The sequence below is a fragment of the Saccostrea echinata genome, unplaced genomic scaffold, assembly GCF_033153115.1.
Source record: "Saccostrea echinata isolate AGI-Se365-2 ecotype Australia unplaced genomic scaffold, CSIRO_AGI_Sech_v1 ptg000009l, whole genome shotgun sequence".
Lineage (NCBI taxonomy): Eukaryota > Metazoa > Mollusca > Bivalvia > Ostreida > Ostreidae > Saccostrea > Saccostrea echinata.
In genome coordinates, this window is record NW_026889758.1 from 42,070,471 (window position 1) to 42,090,218 (window position 19,748).

At 35.2% G+C, this 19,748-nt stretch overlaps 1 protein-coding gene across 6 annotated transcripts in view; it reads left to right on the forward strand.

Annotated features, from left to right (window-relative positions):
* Positions 1-19,748, forward strand: part of LOC133182404 (regulator of G-protein signaling 7-like) — a 66,055-nt gene that overhangs the window by 36,906 nt on the left and 9,401 nt on the right. For 4 of the 6 annotated variants that reach the window (XM_061317232.1, XM_061317235.1, XM_061317233.1 and 1 more), the window contains exons 7-13: positions 4,754-4,835; positions 5,385-5,471; positions 6,127-6,213; positions 16,186-16,247; positions 16,979-17,092; positions 17,408-17,539; positions 17,691-17,765. In XM_061317232.1, coding sequence (XP_061173216.1) covers positions 4,754-4,835; positions 5,385-5,471; positions 6,127-6,213; positions 16,186-16,247; positions 16,979-17,092; positions 17,408-17,539; positions 17,691-17,765 — 639 coding nt within the window. The remainder of the gene's footprint in view (positions 1-4,753; positions 4,836-5,384; positions 5,472-6,126; positions 6,214-16,185; positions 16,248-16,978; positions 17,093-17,407; positions 17,540-17,690; positions 17,766-19,748) is intronic. The other 2 variants (XM_061317234.1, XM_061317236.1) reach the window with 1 other exon arrangement.

Below are 19,748 nucleotides of genomic sequence, written 5' to 3' on the forward strand. Positions count from 1 at the left end.
CTCTTGATCAGACACCCTTGCATATGGTAATTTTTATTTTAATTAAAGAACTAAGACCTTAATTTATTATTGGAAAATTAGGGATGCAAGACAGATAATCAATAATTAAAACTGATCATTAATTAACTTACCCTAAAGGTCACACATTGTTAAACATCAAGGTATCATTTGTTTTAAAAACAATTTTCAAGGGAGTATTTTTATTGGTGACTTGATTTGATGAGGAAATTTGGTCCAAATTTGGTTCATTAGTTATGTGTTTTGCAGATACAAATGTTACATACTATATGGCTACCAAATTTTTAGTGTTTGTCAAGTGAGCATGACATCATTTAAAAAGCAAATGTACTATATCTTTCTTTCAGTAACAACAGTGTTGGGATTTTTATCATATTATGTAAGAGTTCATTTTCAAGACTAAGATCCAAACTAATCAAGATCCCAAATTATTTTTACATGTAACTCATGTTAGTCCAAACTATTAGAATTTTCTCCAGACTATAAATCTCCAACTGTCCAAGTTCATTTATTCTCTCAAAACTATTTTAAACGTATGGCACATGAGGACAATGTAAAATATTACAGCTAGAGTACATAAATTTAGGTCAGTGCATGAAATCTTGGTGCATAATAGCGAGCGGCGCAAAGCGCCGCTCGCAATGCGAGCTCTAACGACAACGCCTGGGCGAAGAGAAAATTCGGACTTACACATTGATCCAAACCAGAGACATAAAGTAGATTATATGTCTCTGTCCAAACGAATTTTTTTCCGCAGTTACTTCTGGACCCACAATGCATCGCTAGTTTAAGCTACGTTCTCGTGAGAATAACAACAAAAGTTTAACAAAAAATAAACTCGCCTTGATTTAATGGATATATTGCAGATAAATAGTAAATAAAACGTTCTTCATGAAAGTCAACAATGTTCAGGCTTCGGTTTGGTAATGCAACTTAAATACGACATCATGTGACTTCAGAGTCTAGACGCACCAAATGTCACGTGCAGTTTGACGATCGAGCCCAATCTAAGTTAAAACTGGATAAGTGTCTGCGCTCACCCTAACGGTCGCACCGTCAACATATTATGAATGTGAAAAAAAAATAGGAAAAATCATGGAGGACAGACTAATTCATATATTTTTAAAATAAACATACATAGTTTTTTCAATGACTTAACATCAGATTCGAAAATTTAAGTACATTTGGTCTAATAAGATAAGTGTTTGTTAATACACTTTTTAGGTCACCTGAGTTACTCAGGTGACCTATTGCTATCTCTTTTCGTCCATCGTCGTCCGTCGTTCGTAAACTTTTGAACATTTTCAGCTTCTTCTCTGGAACCAATGAACCATTTTCAACCAATTTAGGCATATAGCATCTATGGGTGAAAGAGAACAAAAATTTTGAAATTCCTGGCCCCTGCCCCCCTGGGGCCTGAGGGGTGGGGCCAAAACAATCAAAATTAATGCAATCTTTAAAAATCTTCTTCTTTACTTCTGGACATCAAGCAGTCAAACTGTTAAAATGATTGTAATAAGCATTGAGCCCTCTACTTAAATTGTGAAATTCATGGCCCCAGGGTCAGGGGTTCTGGTGCTAGGTTGGGGCTCTGTTGACTATGTAGTGATAATGCATTATTCCTTAAAAAAATTCTCCTCTGCTCCTGGGTATTCAACAAACAAACTAAATGCATAGTTATGATAAGCAAGTGTGTCTCTTCCAAAATTGTGAATTTCATAGCCCCTGGGTCAGGGGTTCTGGTGTTAGGGCGGGGCTCTATTGATTATATAGTGAAAATGCATTAATTCTTTGAAAATCTTCTCCTCTGCTCCTGGATATTAAGCTGATGAACTATGTACAAAGTTATGATGAGGAAGAGTGTCCTATCCAGAATTATGAATTTCATGGCCCCAGGGTCAGGAGTTCTGGTTTTAGGATGGGGCTCTATTGATTATATAGTGAAAATGTATTAATTCTTTGAAAATCTTCATCTCTGCTCCTGGGTAATAAACAAACTAAATGAGTATTAAGTTATAATGAGGAAGGAAGCCTCTTCCAAAATTGTGAATGTCATGGCCCCTGGGTCAGGGGTTCTGGTGTTAGGGCAGGGATCTATTGATTATATAATGAAAATGCATTAATTCTTTGAAAATCTTCTCCTCTGCTCCTGGGTATTAAGCCGATGAACCATGTACATAGTTATGTTGAGCAATTGTGTTTCTTCCAAAATTGTGAATTTCATGGCCCCTGGGTCAGTGGTTCTGGTGTTAGGATGGGGCTCTATTGATTATATAACAAAAATGTATTAATTCTTTGAAAATCTTCTCCTCTGTTCTTGGATCATTAAACCGATGAACTAGCTGCATAGCTATGATGAGGAAGAGTGCCTCTTTCAAAATTGTGAATTTTATGACCCCTGGGTCAGGGGTTCTGATGCTAGGGCGGGACTCTATTAATTATATAGTGAAAATGCATTAATACTTTGAAATCTTCTCCTCTGCTCCTGGGTATTAAGCTGATGAACTATGTACATAGTTATGGTGAGGAAGAGTGTCCTATCCAGAATTATGAATTTCATGGTCCCTAGGAAAGGGGTTCTGGTGTTAGGAGGGTCTAATGATTATATAGTGAAAATGCATTAATTCTTTGAAAATCTTCTCCTCTGCTCCTGGGTATTAAACCAATGAACTATGTACATAGTTATGATGAGGAAGGATGCCTTTAACAAAGATATGAATTTCATGGCCCCTGGGTCAGGGGTTCTGGTTTTTGGATAGGGCTCTGTTGATTATATGGTAAAAATGCATTAATTCTTTGAAAATTTTTTTCTCTGCTCCTGGGTATTATGTTGATGATCTAAGTACAGAATTATTATGAGCAAGGGTGCTTCTTCCAGAATTTTGAATTTCAAGGCCCATGGACCAGGGGTACGGGGGGGGGGGGGGGGGGGGGAGCTCTAATGATTATATATACTGAAAATGAAAATATGCTTTGAAATCTGCTCTTTGGTATTAATCAAACATTTATTATGAGCAAGGGTACCTTTTTCAAAATTGTGAAATGTGTGGCCCCAGGGTCAGGGGTTCCTGTGGGATGGGTCACTACTGATTATATAGTGGAAATGCATTTTTTCTTTGTTACTCTGCTCTAACTCTGGGAATTAAGTAATCAAACTAAGCATGCTAAGTGTATAGTTATGATGAGCAATGGTGCCTTTTTCAAAATTATTGATTTCATGGCCTTTGGTTAAAAAAAAAGAATCAAATTCAACTGTTGGAAAGTTGTTACATGATACTCGGGTGACCTATAAGGCTAGTGGGCCTCTTGTTTGCTTACCTTAGCCAAAGGCTCAAGTGAGCTTTTCTGATCAAAATTTGTCTGTTGTCTGTCATTTCATTGGCATTGTCATTGTTGTAAACTTTTCACATTTTCATCCTCTTCCCCAGAACTACTGGGCCAATTTCAACAAAACTTGGCACAGAATATCCTTGGGTAAAGGGGATTCAAGTTTGTTCATGTGAAGGGCCACATCCTCTTCCAAGGGGAAATGATTAAGAAATAATGAAAAATGGGTGGGGTAATTTAAAAATCTTCTTAAGAACCACTGGGCCAGAAAAACTGAAACTTGTATGAAAGCTTTCTGGTGTAGTGTAAATTCAAGTTTGTTCAAATCTGCTCTATATACAGGGGGAGAGAAGAAGATTTTAAAAGAATTTTAGCATTTTCACTATATGATAAACAGAGCCCCACCCTAACACCAGAACCCCTGACCCAGGGGGCCAAGGTATCCACAATTTTGGAAGAGGTTTCCTTGCTCATCATAACAATATACTTGGTTTATCTGCTAAATATCTAGGAGCAGAGAAGAAGATTTTCAAAGAAATAATGCACTTTCATTATATAATCAATAGAGTCCCCCTCCTGCAGAACCCCCTCACCCTGGGTCCACAAATTTCACAGTTTTGTTAGAGGCACCCTTGATCATCATAACCATGCTCTTAGTTTATCTGCTTTTTATACAGTGGGAGAGAAGAAGATTTTTAAAGAATTTATGCATTTTCACTATACAATTATTAGAGCCCCACCCTAACTGCAGAACCCTTGACTCTGGGGCCAAAAACTTCACAATGTTGGTAGATGGCTCAATCCTTATTACAATCATTCCAACAGTTTCAATGCTTGATGTCCAGGAGTAAAGAAGAAGACTTTTAAAGATTGCACTCATTTTTATAGTTTTTGCCCCATCCCAAAAGCCCCAAGGGGGCAGGGAACATGAAATTCACAATTTTTGTTCCCCTTCACTCAGAGATGTTAAGGCACAATGCATGATGTGCTACAAGGGACAAAAACGGATAGAAATAGGTCACCTGAGTGACTCAGGTGACCTAAAAATATAAAGTTCAAGTGAATATACTGCCCAATTCACTAGTAAAGTATGTCCAAATTTGAATTTTATATTGATTACCCACAATAATCAGTGTGTTTTGATTGAATGGAAATGTTGATTAATTGGTTTAATTAACTTTTTTTTTGCTAAAGTCCCACTAGTATGCACAGAGACTAGTGCTTGTAACAATTAATTTTGGACCTTACAACTTAATATGTGAAATTCATGTGGTATTTAAAATACATGAGTGATTAAAGTTTTCTATTCTCCTGAAAAAACTAAGCAGCATCACCCATTCTTTCCACCTTGGCCTTAATTGCAGTATTGAGTGATTTTTGTTTATTTTTCATATAATTTAACTGTCAGAGTGGACAAAAAGAGGGATAAATTGGAGAGGAAGGTTTTGGACAGTCAGGAGCGGGCCTTCTGGGATGTCCACAGACCAGTGGTATGTTGATTTTGTCACATCACTGTTTTAGTTTACAATGTTTACATCCACGGAGTATTATCTCCTTTATTTCTTAAGAAAACAATAGCAGTTTATCAATCAGTAAACACTGCCCAGCATAGCACCTCTATAGATTTCTTGAGCAGCAGCTGTTCCATCAATTAAATGTACAATGGCATACATATCAAAAATACAATATTTCATATACTAAATCCTACTTTAATTATTATTTTTACAGATATAAATGTAAACAATAAAATGTCTTTCTTTGTTAGTACGGGAATTAATGTCACAGCTATTGCAGAAAAAAATTACCTGACCCGCTTATGCGGTTATGTATTTTTTCTGCAACAGCTGCTACATTAATTCCTGTACAAACAACCAAGGAAAGCATTTTATTGTTTAAATGTTTGTATGTATTATAATAAAGGGAAATAATCAACAGATTTGAAGTTGCTTTGAGCGAGTTTCTTCAGAAAGGCAAAGTGTTTACATGGTTTATTTGCTATTGCTGTTCTTAGTACTTTGATTATGCATTCATTTTTGCAGCCAGGATGTGTAAATACAACAGAAGTTGACATTAAGAAAGCATGTCGAATGAATCGACACACAAAGATGATTCGTGTAAGTAGCATGGTAAGTGCATGGTGCCCGCCAAGCTGACCTGACTTCAGACTGAGGCATGACTACTTCTGTATATCTGGTATAGAAATTACTTGTTTTAACATTTCATTTTTTCATGATGTTTTCAAAAGCAGCAGATAAAAAAAAGAAAATGGTAAATCAAGATGTCTTTGGTATTTTTTTCTCTCTTTTTTTACTATATAATAATTATAAAATGTATAGTCATATTTTTTGTTGCAAGGGGGCAGTCACATCATGATGTAATGAAATATAGATTATTTGCTGAAAAAGAGATTTGTGTAATCTCATGGGTGTATCTCTATATTAGTGGCTTATCTTTAAATCTTATCTGATGAATTTTTGATTTATTGAATATTTTATTATCTTTTTTTTTAAAGTGTTATAGCTTTCTCCTTATTTATTTTTTACCTGTAACCTGAATATGCACTCTTAGTTTCTCAATTTGTTAAATTTGAATGTCAGTTACTCTTGCAGTTTTCTGAAATGTAAATTACAATGTTTAAAGTGCTTAGATTTTCTTTATCGAATGTTTGAAAGAAAATTTAAGAAATAAATAAATTTGTGAAAAAAAAGGTTTTCTTACTTGCTATAGAACTGAAGAAATCAAATAAATTGTCTTTTTGATAAGTAATTATTTCTTTTATAGCCAAATTATGCAGTGCCTGGAGGCAGAATTAGTCCCAGCATATCAGAAGCTGAATTATGTAATCCATGTGACAATATACGACATGATGTGAGAAAAAGTTATATTTTTTATCTTCTTTCAATTTTTTAGCTCACCTGAGCTTAAGCTCATGTGGTCTTTCTGAACAAGTTCATCTGCCAGGTGTCTGTAGTTGTTAACTTTTTAGCTCACCTGAGCTGAAAGCTCAAATGAGCTTTTCTGATCGAAGGGTGATGGAAAGCTTCATTACATAATGTACATGTAGATTCAAGTTTGTTTAAATCATGACTCCCTGGGCTAGGGCTGGACCACAATAGGTGTTTAAAGTTGTCCATAGAAATATATTGGAAAATATCTTTAAAGAATCTTCTTCTCAAGAACAGCAAAGCAATGATTAGTATTATTTATTTGGCAGCATCAACAGGTATAGTAGATTCAAATTGAAAACATGACCTCAGGTGGTAGAGTGTGGCCACAATGGGTCATTTCAGATTACATAGGAATACTGTAGATTCCTTATTTTTCATGAGTACTTATTATCGCGAAATGGTTCTATAATGTCAGATCACGAGAACAATAATTCTCGAATGGACAGTTGATCATAAGATTTTACATTGATTTCAGCACCATAAAAATAAAAGTGAGTAGTTTTATTTTGTGAATGGTGCTTCTTGCGAAATTAAGCGATAATTAATTCCTCGCTTATATTTAGGAATCTACAGTATATAGAAAGAATCTTAAAATCTTCCTCTCAAGAATAGAAGGCCTTTATAAGTCATATTTATATGAAAGCATCCTCAGGTAGTGTAGATTCAAATTTTGTAAAATCATGACCCCTTTGGGTAGGACGGGGCCACAATAGGCAATCAAAGTTTTACGTAGGAATAAATAGGAATTTTTTTTTGGTAAAATTTTCTACTCAAAAATTAAAAAATTGTGATTAGTCATATCTATACTTATAAATTAATAAATTTTGCAAATAAACTCCGAAACGGGTGCACCAGAGTTCTTACTAACTCTTCTATGAATACATTAGATACAAGATGATGTCCGTAAACTATATTCAGATTTCACTCGCATAGTAAGCATCGTACATTAAATTAAAAGTCTACTTCCATTTTCTATAAACAGCCATGAAATAGCAAAAACGTGAGTACGGTGGCGTTTCCAGTTGGCGGATCTAAGTTACTGGCAATTTTTAATGAAACTGACAACAAGCAATTGTTTATTTATTTCATAAAATGTCATCACTGAATTATTCAAAGAAATAAGTTGTGAGAACCGGTTAAAAAGGGAAATGTACAAATTATTTTCGTCATTCACCGATCTTGATATTGACAGAAGCTTCTAGAACATCATATAGCATCGAGCCCGATGTTAAAAAGAAAAACGAGGCGATAATAGTCAGGTTCCCGAGACCCCTCTGCTTTTATTACTGGGGGTCTCGGGAACCTAACTAAGGCGATAACAGCTGCATGAACATAAAAATAAAAGCTTTTGTGTGAATGGTCATTGAAATAAATAAATGGTAAATCATTGATAACATTATGAGTTGTGAATAACTGAATATATTTATACATCGAAAGACTATTACATATATGTAGTAGGTTTTCCTAATAAATTTATCGATAATATTTGTATATATTCCTTACTGAGAGCATCGTGGCAATGAACCCGAAGTACAGTTTGTACTTTTTAGGTCACCTGAGTCACTCAGGTGACCTATTGCTAACTGTTTTCGTCCGTCGTCGTGCGTCGTCCGTCGGTCGTAAACTTTTGAACATTTTCAGCTTCTTCTCTTGAACCACTGTACCAATTTCAACCAATTTTGGCATATAGCATCAATGGGTGAAGGGGTACAAAAATTTTGAATTTCATGGTCCCTGCCCCCCTGGGGCCTGAGGGGTGGGGCTAAAACCATCAAAATTAATGCTATCTTTAAAAATCTTCTTCTTTACTCCCGGACATCAAGCAGTCAAACTGTTGGCATCATTGTAATAAGCATTGAGTTCTCTACCAAAATTGTGAAATTCATGGCCCCAGGGTCAGGGGTTCTGGTGTTAGGGCGGGGCTATATAGATCATATAGTGAAAGTGCATTATTTCTTTGAAAATCTTCTTCTATACTCCTGGGTATTATTGAAAGAAATTGAATACATAGTTATGATAAGCAAGGGTGACTCTACCAAAATTGTGAAATTCATGGCCCCAGGGTCAGGGGTTCTGGTGTTAGGGTGGGGCTATATAGATCATATAGTGAATGTGCATTATTTCTTTGAAAATCTTCTTCTCTACTCCTGGGTATTATTGAAAGAAATTGAATACATGGTTATGATAAGCAAGGGTGATTCTACCAAAATTGTGAAATTCATGGCCCCAGGGTCAGAGATTCTGGTGCTAGGGTGGGGCTATATAGATCATATAGTGAAAGTGCATTATTTCTTTGAAAATCTTCTTCTCTACTCCTGGGTATCATTGAAACAAATTAAATACATGGTTATGATAAGTAAGAGTGACTCTACCAAAATTGTGAAATTCATGGCCCCAGAGTCAGGGGTTCTGGTGCTAGGGTGGGGCTATATAGATCATATAGTGAAAGTGCATTATTTTTTTGAAAATCTTCTCTACTCCTGGGTATTCTTGAAACAAATTAAATACATAGTTATGATAAGTAAGAGTGACTCTACCAAAATTGTGAAATTCATGGCCCCAGGGTCAGGGGTTCTGGTGCTAGGGCGGGGCTATACAGATTATATAGTGAATGTGCATTATTTTTAGCTCACCTGAGCTGAAAGCTCAAGTGAGCTTTTCTGATCACCCGATGTCCATCGTCCGTCCGTCCGTACGTCTGTCTGTAAACTTTTCACATTTTCAACTTCTTCTCAAGAACCACTGGGTCAATTTTAACCAAACTTGGTACAAAGCATCCTTGGGTGAAGGGGTGTTTAAATTGTTGAAATGAAGGGCCAAGTCCCCTTCAAAGGGGAGATAATCAAGAAAATACAAAAATTGGGTGGGGTCATTAAAAAATCTTCTTCTCAAGAACCAGTGGGCCAGAAAAGCTGAAATTTATGTGGAAGCATCCTTAGGTAGTATTGATTCTAAATTGTTCAAATCATGACCCCCGGGGGTAGGGCGGGGCCACAATAGGGAATCCAAGTTTTACATTGAAATATGTAATAAAGATCTTTAAAAATCTTCTTCTCAAGAACCACTGGGCCAGAAAGGCTGAAACTTATGTTGAAGCATCCTGGGGTAGTGTAGATTACAAATTGTTCAAATCATGACACCCGGGGGTAGGGCGGGGCCACAATAGGGAATCCAAGTTTAACATTGAAATATATAGTAAAAATCTTTAAAAATCTTCTTCTCAAGAACCACTGAGCCAGAAAAGGTGAAACTTATGTGGAAGCTTTCTGGGTTAGTGTAGATTCTAAATTGTTCAAATCATGACCCCCAGGGGTAGGGTGGGGCCACAATAGGGAATCCAAGTTTTACATTGAAATATGTAGTAAAAATCTTCTTCTCAAGAACCACTGGGCTAGAAAGGCTGAAACTTAAGTAGAAGCATCCTGGGATAGCGTAGATTCTAAATTGTTCAAATCATGACCCCCGAGGGTAGGGCGGGCCACAATAGGGAATCCAAGTTTTACATTGAAATATATAGTAAAAGTCTTTAAAAATATTCTTCTCAGGAACCAATGGGCCAATAAAGCTGAAACTTATGTGGAAGCATTCTGGGGTAATGCAGATTCTAAGTTGTTCAAATCATGACCCCCGGGGGTAGGGCGGGGCCACAATAGGGAATCCAAGTTTTACATTGAAATATGCAGAAAAAATCTTTAAAAATCTTCTTCTCAAGAACCACTGGGCCAGAAAGGCAGAAACTTCAGTGGAAGCATCGTTGGGATAGTGTTGATTCTATTTGTTCAAATCATGACCCTTGGGGGTATTGCGGGGCCACAATAAGTACTACAAGGGGGTGAAATCAGGTGAAAAACAGCAAGGCCAAAGTTACTTAGGTGAGCGTTGTGGCCCATGGGCCTCTTGTTTTGAAAATCTTCTTCTCTACTCCTGGGTATTATTTAAATAAACTAAAGGCTCTATTAATTTGTAGTATACTGAGAGGAGTTATTCCCCTTTGCCATTTACTTTTGATAATTAATCACTGTAAATAATGTACTTCAAAGGTTGATAGAATAAGAGAATTATGCAAGAATTTTTATTGTATAATACAAAAAGTACTTTCATAGTTTTAATGATCAGGTAACTTGTAAGTAATAGATAAATAAAAATGAGACAAAAATAACTTGTCTTATTAAAAGTTCATCAAAGACCAAGAGAGGCCGATGTAAGGGATTTCAAAAAGGAACTAATATAGTAGAAAAGCACTGATAGTTTGATAATATACTGTATGGTGATAGTGATAAATGGGGAACAGATTAGAAGCTAATTATGAACTGTTAATGAATACTAGACTAACTATTTTGTTGATCCTGATCACCCTATTTTTCTTGCTTTTGGGCAACAAAGCTTCATCTTTCAGTTCATTTTATACTCTGTGGATCCTCTAAATTGTTGTATTATACTCAGGTGACCGTTAAGGCTCTTGGGCCTCTTGTTTAATTTTTTTTTTTACAAAAAAGGGGTGGGGGTGGAGACACATATCTACTTCATGCGGGATTTTGAACAAAGTAGTGCTTTCTGCCATAAACCTGTAAGCTGTCGGTAGAAACTACAATATTTTTTGTCGGTAGTGGTATATAAATTCAATACCCCGTGCTTGCGCGGGATTTCATCTCGTTTATATAAAAGCATCATCAGATAGTGTAATATATATAGGGGGGGGGGGGGGGGAAATCTGCTGATGGAGCAGGAACAGCAGGGCCATAGAAACTCAGATGAGCAATGTGGCCCATAGGCATCTTGTTATTTTTTTGACTTAGTCTCTGGTTTATTTTTTACTTATTCTCAAGAACGTCTAGGTAAACGAGTGTTTGTTCAAATCTTGGTCCCAGGGCTAGGGTGGGACAACGAAAGGGGATCAAATTTAATTTTACATGGAATACATGAACATAAAATCAACATTTAAGGGGAAGAAGGACCTTGAGCTGAAAAAATACTTGTCATTCAATTTTTTTCATATTTTGTATATTTCTAGCTAAGTATGTCCCACATATCTAAAAGCATTTATATCATTAGGTTTCTTACTTATTTTAGAGATATTGATTGACAAATACTATGCCCTACAGTATACAAGTGGAGTTTTAATTCCCCATGTTTCTGGGCTCATTACTCTGTCCATAATGGGATTTTTTAAGCATATATAAAAAATATGCAAATGGACATGTATCTTTTAAAATATTCATAGTATGAATAGGGTTTTAAATTCGAAGAAGCAAGTTTCTTCTATCACACTGCATCTGGATAGAGAAAATTACATACTTTTTAAGACCACTTAAACAACAAAAAACGTAATTTACAAAAAATTCTATCATTCAATATTTTTAAATTTACATTGAAATGCAAGTCCTTCATATCATTGATTAACTGTAAAAATTTCGAATGGTGAAGATGACCTCAATATTGCACAGGACATCGTTAAAGAAGACATAAGCACGACAAAAACGTGTCATGTTTACATTTCTCAAGTACGGGAAAAACCAACTATGACATCACACGTAAGCTAAATAAGCGAAATAAGATATACCTACATAAGATTTCCGTCATCAGACATGCAAAAATAATTTTTGTGTTCCCCGTTTTTAGGTCACCTGAGTCACTCAGGTGACCTATTGCTATCTGTTTTCGTCCGTCGTCATCCGTCGGTTGTAAACTTTTGAACATTTTTAACTTCTTCTCTAGAACCGCTCAACCAATTTCAACCAAATTTGGTATATAGCATCTATGGGTGAAGGGGGACAAAAATTTTGAATTTCATGGTCCCTGCCCCCCCCCCCCCCCCCCCCCCCCCTGAGCCTGAGGGGTGGGGCTAAAACCACCAAAAATAATGCAATCTTTAAAAATCTTCTTCTTTACTCCTGGACATCAAGCAGTCAAACTGTTGGCATCATTGTAATAAGCATTGAGCCCTCTACCAAAATTGTGAAATTCATGGCCCCAGGGTCAGGGGTTCTGGCCCCAGGGTGGGGCTATATAGATCATATAGTGAAAGTGCATTATTTCTTTGAAAATCTTCTTCTCTGCTCCTGGGTATTAAATAAAGTTACTAAGTACATAGTTATGATGAGCAAGAGTGCCTCTTCCAAAATTGTGAAATTCATGGCCCCAGGGTCAGGGGTTCTGGTGTTAGGGCGAGGCTCTATTGATTATATAGTGAAAGTGCATTAATTCTTTGAAAATCTTCTTCTCTGTTCCTGGGTATTAAATAAAGGAACTAAGTATATAGTTATGATGAGCAAGAGTGCCTCTTCCAAAATTGTGAAATTCATGGCCCCAGGGTCAGGGGTTCTGGTGTTAGGGCGGGGCTCTATTGATTATATAGTGAAAAAGCATTAATTCTTTGAAAATCTTCTTTGCTCCTGGGTATTAAATAAAGTAACTAAGTACATAGTTATGATGAGCAAGAGTGCCTTTTCAAAAATTGTGAAATTCATGGCCCCAGGGTCAGGGGTTCTGGTGTTAGGGCGGGGCTCTATTGATTATATAGTGAAAATGCATTAATTCTTTGAAAATCTTCTTCTCTGCTTCTGGATATTTAATAAAGTAACTAAGTACATAGTTATGATAAGCAAGAGTACCTCTTCCAAAATTGTGAATTTCATGGCCCCAGGGTCAGGGGTTCTGGTGTTAGGGCGGGGCTCTATCAACTATATAGTGAAAATGCATTAATTCTTTGAAAATCTTCTTCTCTGCTCCTGGGTATTAAATAAAGTTACTAAGTACATAGTTATGATGAGCAAGAGTGCCTCTTCCAAAATTGTGAAATTCATGGCCCCAGGGTCAGGGGTTCTGGTGTTAGGGTGGGGTTCTATTGATTATATAGTGAAAATGCATTAATTCTTTGAAAATCTTCTTCTCTGCTCCTGGGTATTAAATAAAGGAACTAAGTACATAGTTATGATGAGCAAGAGTGCCTCTTCCAAAATTGTGAAATTCATGGCCCCAGGGTCAGGGGTTCTGGTGTTAGGGCGGGGCTCTATTGATTATATAGTGAAAAAGTATTAATTTTTTGAAAATCTTCTTTGCTCCTGGGTATTAAATAAAGTAACTAAGTACATAGTTATGATGAGCAAAAGTGCCTTTTCAAAAATTGTGAAATTCATGGCCCCAGGGTCAGGGGTTCTGGTGTTAGGGCGGGGCTCTATTGATTATATAGTGAAAATGCATTAATTCTTTGAAAATCTTCTTCTCTGCTTCTGGATATTTAATAAAGTAACTAAGTACATAGTTATGATGAGCAAGAGTACCTCTTCCAAAATTGTGAATTTCATGGCCCCAGGGTCAGGGGTTCTGGTGTTAGGGCGGGGCTCTATCAACTATATAGTGAAAATGCATTAATTCTTTGAAAATCTTCTCCTCTGCTCCTGGGCATTAAGGTGATAAACTAAGTACATAGTTATGATGAGGAGGTGGGCCTCTTCCAGAATTGTGAAAGCCATGGCCCCTGGGTCAGGGGTTCTGGTGTTAGGGCGAGGCTCTATTGATTATATAGTGAAAATGCTTTTATTCTTTGAAAATCTTCTTCTCTGCTCCTGGGTATTATTTAAACAAACTAAGTGCATGGTTATGATGCATAAGGATGCCTTTTCAAAAATTGTGAATTTCATGGCCCCAGGGTCAGGGGTTCTGGTGTTAGGGCGGGGCTCTATTGATTATATAGTAAAAATGCATTGGTTCTTTGAAAATCTTCTTCTCTGCTACTGGAGATTATTTAAACAAACTAAGTGCATGATTATGATAGACAAGGATGCCTCTTCCAAAATTTTTAAATATATGGCCTCAGTTTTTGGGGTTCTTGAGGAGGGGGGGGGGGGGCTCTATTGATTATATAGTGAAAAAGCATTAATTCTATTAATTAATCATTAATTAATCCTGTCTGCTCCTTAGTGTTGAGCTGATAAATAAATTGCTTAGCTATGATGAAAATGGGAGCTTCGAACAGAATTTTTAAATCTTGTGGTCCTAGGGTTAGGGGTTCTGGCATAACGAGGGGGGGGGGGGCTTTTGATAATATAGTGGAAAAGTGTTAATTCTTTGAAGTCCATAGTTATGATGATGAGGGTAACTCTTCCAAATTTGTAAATTTCTTGACCCTTGGTCTTGGGTTCTGGTGTTAGGGTAAGGCTTTGTAGAATCTGTAGTGAAAATGCATTGTACCTGTGAAATTCTTCTCTGCTTCTGGGCATATCGGAAGCAAACTGAGTAAAAGTTTAAATGATATGAGTAAGCGTATTTCTACCAGATTTTTAAACATCTGGATGATTCGTCTTAGCATTCTGGTCCTGGGCAGGGCTCTATTAATTTGTATTCTACTGAGAGAAGTTATTCTCCTTTTCCATTCATCTTTGATAATTAATCACTGTAAATAATGTATTTGAAAGGTTAATAGAATAAGATAATTATGCAAGAATGTTTATCGTATAATTAAAAAAGTACTTTCTTAGTTTTAATAATCAGGTAGACCTGTAAGTAATAGATAAATAAAAATGAGACAAAAATAACTTATCTTATTAAAAGTTCTTCAAAGACCATAAGAGAGGTCAATGCTAGAGGTCTTAATATGGGTTTAAAAATAGTACAGAAGCACTAATAGTTTGTTAATAGTCTGCATGGTGATAGTGTTAAGTGGGGGACAGATTAGAACTTAATTTATGAGTTGATACTGAATACTAGACTAATTATTTTGTTGATCCTGATCTTCCTACTTCTCTTGCTTTAGGGCAACAATGCTTCATCTATCAGTGTATTTAACTTCTAAATTGTTGTATTATACACAGGTGACCGTTAAGGCCCTTGGGCCTCTTGTTCAAAATATTTCATCATATACTGATTATGACCCTTTTTACATAATAATACCGTGCCTGCATTCACCGAGTATGATCTTGCTGTACTAACAGATCGTGTATGACGTCACTCTCTTGCTGGACGCGCAGTTTAGGGAAACAGAGGAGTGGATCAATCTTTTTCAGAATTTTTTAATGTTTGCAGGAATGTTAAAACTTTTTATTTTTTTTAAATTTAAAATGGTAATTAAAGAAAAAAATTGTCTCAGAAATGTACAAGAACTAATGCTTTACACATTTTGAACTTATATAAACGGAGACTATGACGTAGTTTAACAGAGTCATGTGATCATGTGTCCTTCACCTCCTTAAAAATGTTCTTCTCAAGGACAGTAGGGCACAATTAGTACATGTAATATATATTCATACACAAGCATCTTCATCTAGTGTTAAATTAAATTAAGATTCCAAGGACAAGGATGTGCCATATTATAAGGGTCAAGGTTTTCATTAAGAATCTTTTTCAATCTTTTTCTCAAGAATTTAAGGTCCACAATTAGTAATACACAATGTACTGATATACAGACCCTCATTTAGTCTAGATTCAAGTATATGTAAATCATGGCGGGATGGGACCACAATGAAAGTTTAACATTGGAAATATCAGACAAAATCTGTTTTTAAAAAATTCCAAAGAATAGCAGGGTCATAATGAAGAGTAAAGAATTTTCATATGTTGGTACAAATTTTTTCAAATAAATTTGATGGCATGAGGCAAGGACAGGGCTTCATGTATAATAGTCTAGATTAATAGATAATAAACCCTGGGGTTAAGCATTCATATGCAGTGTTAATTTCAAGTTTAATCTCATGTAAGCTTTGCAGCCAATGAGCCTCTAGTCTGTTGGAAAGAAAAGTACTTTGTTATAACATATTTCATTTGTGGTCCCTGACTTCTCCCTGTTGATTTGATTAAATATAATATTGTGTACAAGTATCTAGTTTTCACTTTATGAGAGATTTATTTATCATTTTTTTGTTTTTAGTTATAAAACTCTTTTTCTTTGATATTTTAGATAAGTCTATTAAGGAAAAAACTAGAAAAAAGAAGAGTTAAAATATCAAAAGTTACTGAAAGGTAAGGAGTGTGAAGAAATGAGGATCTAATTATCAAATAAAATTTACAGGCATGGGTTGATTTAAAGCTGACTACACCACTTTTTACTAAGTATAATTTAAGTAAAACTTTTAAAATTCAAATTGAATGGTGAAGTTTAAGCTGACTGATTTTGTCGTCTTTTCATTATACTGTAAAATCACATATTTTCATGGGGTCAAATTTTCATGGTTTCATGGGTTTGTGGGGATTTGATTTTGTTGGCAGAGAATTGTTGGGTAGTTTTGTATATGATATTTTACATTTCATGGTGGACATGAATTCGTGGGTTTCTTCATACCTCAAAAACAATGAAAATTAAACTCCCACGAAAATTAGTGATTTCACAGTATGTACATGAGATATGGATATTAAGTTATATATAATATTCATTAAAAATTAATTTAAAAAAAAAGGTAATCCTGTACATGTAATAGCCAAAGAAGAATCACTTGACATTTTTAACACTGCAAAGGAAAGTCTTTCTTAAAAAATTGAGTCATTGCCCCTCATTGAGTGTTGTGTGCCAGTAAAATTTTTTCAGTGCAATTTGCACTTATTTTTTCTTACTTTCACCATCGGAAATATTCAACTGAAAAGAAATTATGACAAGAATTTACACCAAAACCGGAAAGAAAACGAGCAATAACTTTGTTGTGTGATAAATTATCTGACAGCTGAACTTTTGATCAGACTGTATGTTTGTGTTTCAGTTATTTAGCGTATTATGAGCAGTTTGCAGAATTTGATGCTTTTATAACTGCTCCAGACCCCTCTAATCCCTGGATATCTGACAGTACCGATTTCTGGGAGCAGGAAAAAACTCTGTAAGTATGTCAACCATGATAACCATTTATATATACATGTATAATCATACAGCAGTAAATACAAGCAGATGTTTTCCATCCATTTTATTGACATTGCATGTATTGTTAATTGCTTGAAATCTTGATTATGAGATATACAATTTAGTTTTTTTTTTTGTAATCGTATTGCGATATTGATTTTTGAAACAATAAAATTAGATTCTAAAGGAATTGGAGTAAAAAATATATATATTCTAATTTCGGGGACTTAAGAGCTTGCAAGCTTTTTTTAAGTTTCAAAGATGTTTTATGATCACCCCATTGTGAAAACTTCAGAAATCCACGAGATATTCCCCAGCGAAGGGTAAAGCGATGGGCTTTCAATGTAGAAGAATTACTCAAAGACCCTGCTGGAAAGGACCAGTTTAGTAAATTTTTAGACAAGGAATTTAGTGGAGAAAATCTTAAGTAAGTGACTATATAAAATAATGTAGAATGTAAGTTATTGGACAATTTATTCTGGCAATTTTTATAATTCATTCTTTTATCTAATTGTTTAATATATGTAATATATTTACATGTATGTCTGTGTATCATATGTAGTTTTAACTTTGAACAGATTTTGGTTGGCTTGTAAAGAATTGAAAGGTTTACCTATCAGGGAAGTACATCGCAAAGTACATGAAATATTTACGTAAGTATTTTGAGTATTGAGATGACAAATTGATATATGAGAAGGCATTTGAAAAGTTTGGAACATTTTTTGATAAAATGGTCACCAAAAGTTAGAGCTGTGTTTTCAAGAACTTTATTTTGCTGTATAAATGTGCTGCTTGGATTATTCAATCATGCCAGAACTTTGTATTATGGACTGTCTTTTGACCTGTATATTTTCTTTCATGATTTTACACTACAAGTTTTAAAAATCCTATGGACTCTTTTCCAGCATTGACGTGCATTTTGTATGTTAAACATAATAATTAAATTAATTTCCATGCCTTACCCTTAAGCAGAGCTACAAACCCTTAAGATTTCAGTGTAAGACTTGCGGTTTGAGCATCTAAAATATGCCTTACAATTTCTCTTTATATTCTTCAGATTTCTGTTTTTCTCCATCAAAAGGTTCCAATACAGTAATTTTCATAGCTGTACTATGTTTCACCTTCAGTTTTTCACTATTATCAGGAGTATAATTAAAAAAAATTCATAGTCGTAACAGAGCTTGCTTGTATTGTCATTCGGTTTTTATTCTAATGCAATCTAAATCATTTTAAAGTTAACAAAAAAAGAGAGAAAAATCAATTCACAAATAAATACTCCAGCAGCCATGAGCCTAGGCTACCCCTGGACCCCCCCTTATGATTTTTAGCTCTACTGGTCAGAGACCAGAAGAGCTTATGCGATAGTAACGTGTCCGTCGTCCGTCCGTCTGTCTGTCTGTCTGTCCGTCTGTAAACAATTTTTCAAAATGCTACTCCTCCTACAGTTTTGGTCTGATTTCAGTATAACTTGGCACACAAGTAGACTATACTAAGATGCATAATTCTGTGTATCGGTTTTTGATTTCGATGAACGGTGTTGCCATGGTTACTAAAAATAGAAATTTCCTTGAAATACCTTCAAAATGCTACTCCTCCTACAGTTTTGATCTGATTTCAATATAACTTGGCACACAAGTAGACTATACAGAGATGCTTAATTCTGTGTATCTGTTTTTGATTTTGATGAACGGTGTTGCCATGGTTACTAAAAATAGAAATTTCTGTGAAAAACATTCAAAATGCTACTCCTCCTACAGTTTTGATCTGATTTCAATATAACTTGGCACACAAGTAGACTATACTAAGATGCATAATTCTGTGTATCGGTTTTTGATTTCAATGAACGATGTTGCCATGGTAACTAAAAATAGAAATTTCTGTGAAATACTTTCAAAATGCTACTCCTCTTACAGTTTTGGTCTGATTTCAATATAACTTGGCAAACAAGTAGACTACACTAAGATACATAATTCTGTTTATCGGTTTTTGATTTCGATGAACATTGTTGCCATGGTTACTAAAAATAGAAATTTCCTTGAAATACCTTCAAAATGCTACCCCTACAGTTTTGGTCTGATTTTAGTATTACTTAGCATACAAGTAAACTACACTAAGATACATAATTCTCTGTACCAGTTTCGGATTTTGATGAATGGTGTTGCCATGGTTACTAAAAATAGAAATTTTCTTGAAATACTTTCAAAACGCTAATCCTCCTACACTTTTTGTCTGATTTCAGAATAATGTGGCATACAAGTAGACTACAGAGATACATAATTGGTGTTATTGTTTTTTGATTTTGTTGAATGATGTTGCCATGGTTACTTAAATCAAAATTTCAGTAAAATTGTTTTAAAAGGCTACTCCTCCTACAGTTTTAGTCTGATATAATAATAAATCTTGCCAAAAAGAGACTAAACCAAGGATCATTATTCTATTTATTGCTGTTGCAAAGTTTCAAGTCCAAGTGCTACTTTTATCTTCCTTTATAAATACAACCAGTAGAGCTACAGTCTCATCAGAGACTTCTGGTTCATTTAATAATGTTGGCAGATCAGCTTTAAGAAGCTACAAAGTTACCCCGGTAATTGTTAACTAGTAATTCTCTAATAAGACTATAGGAGGATTTCTTAGAG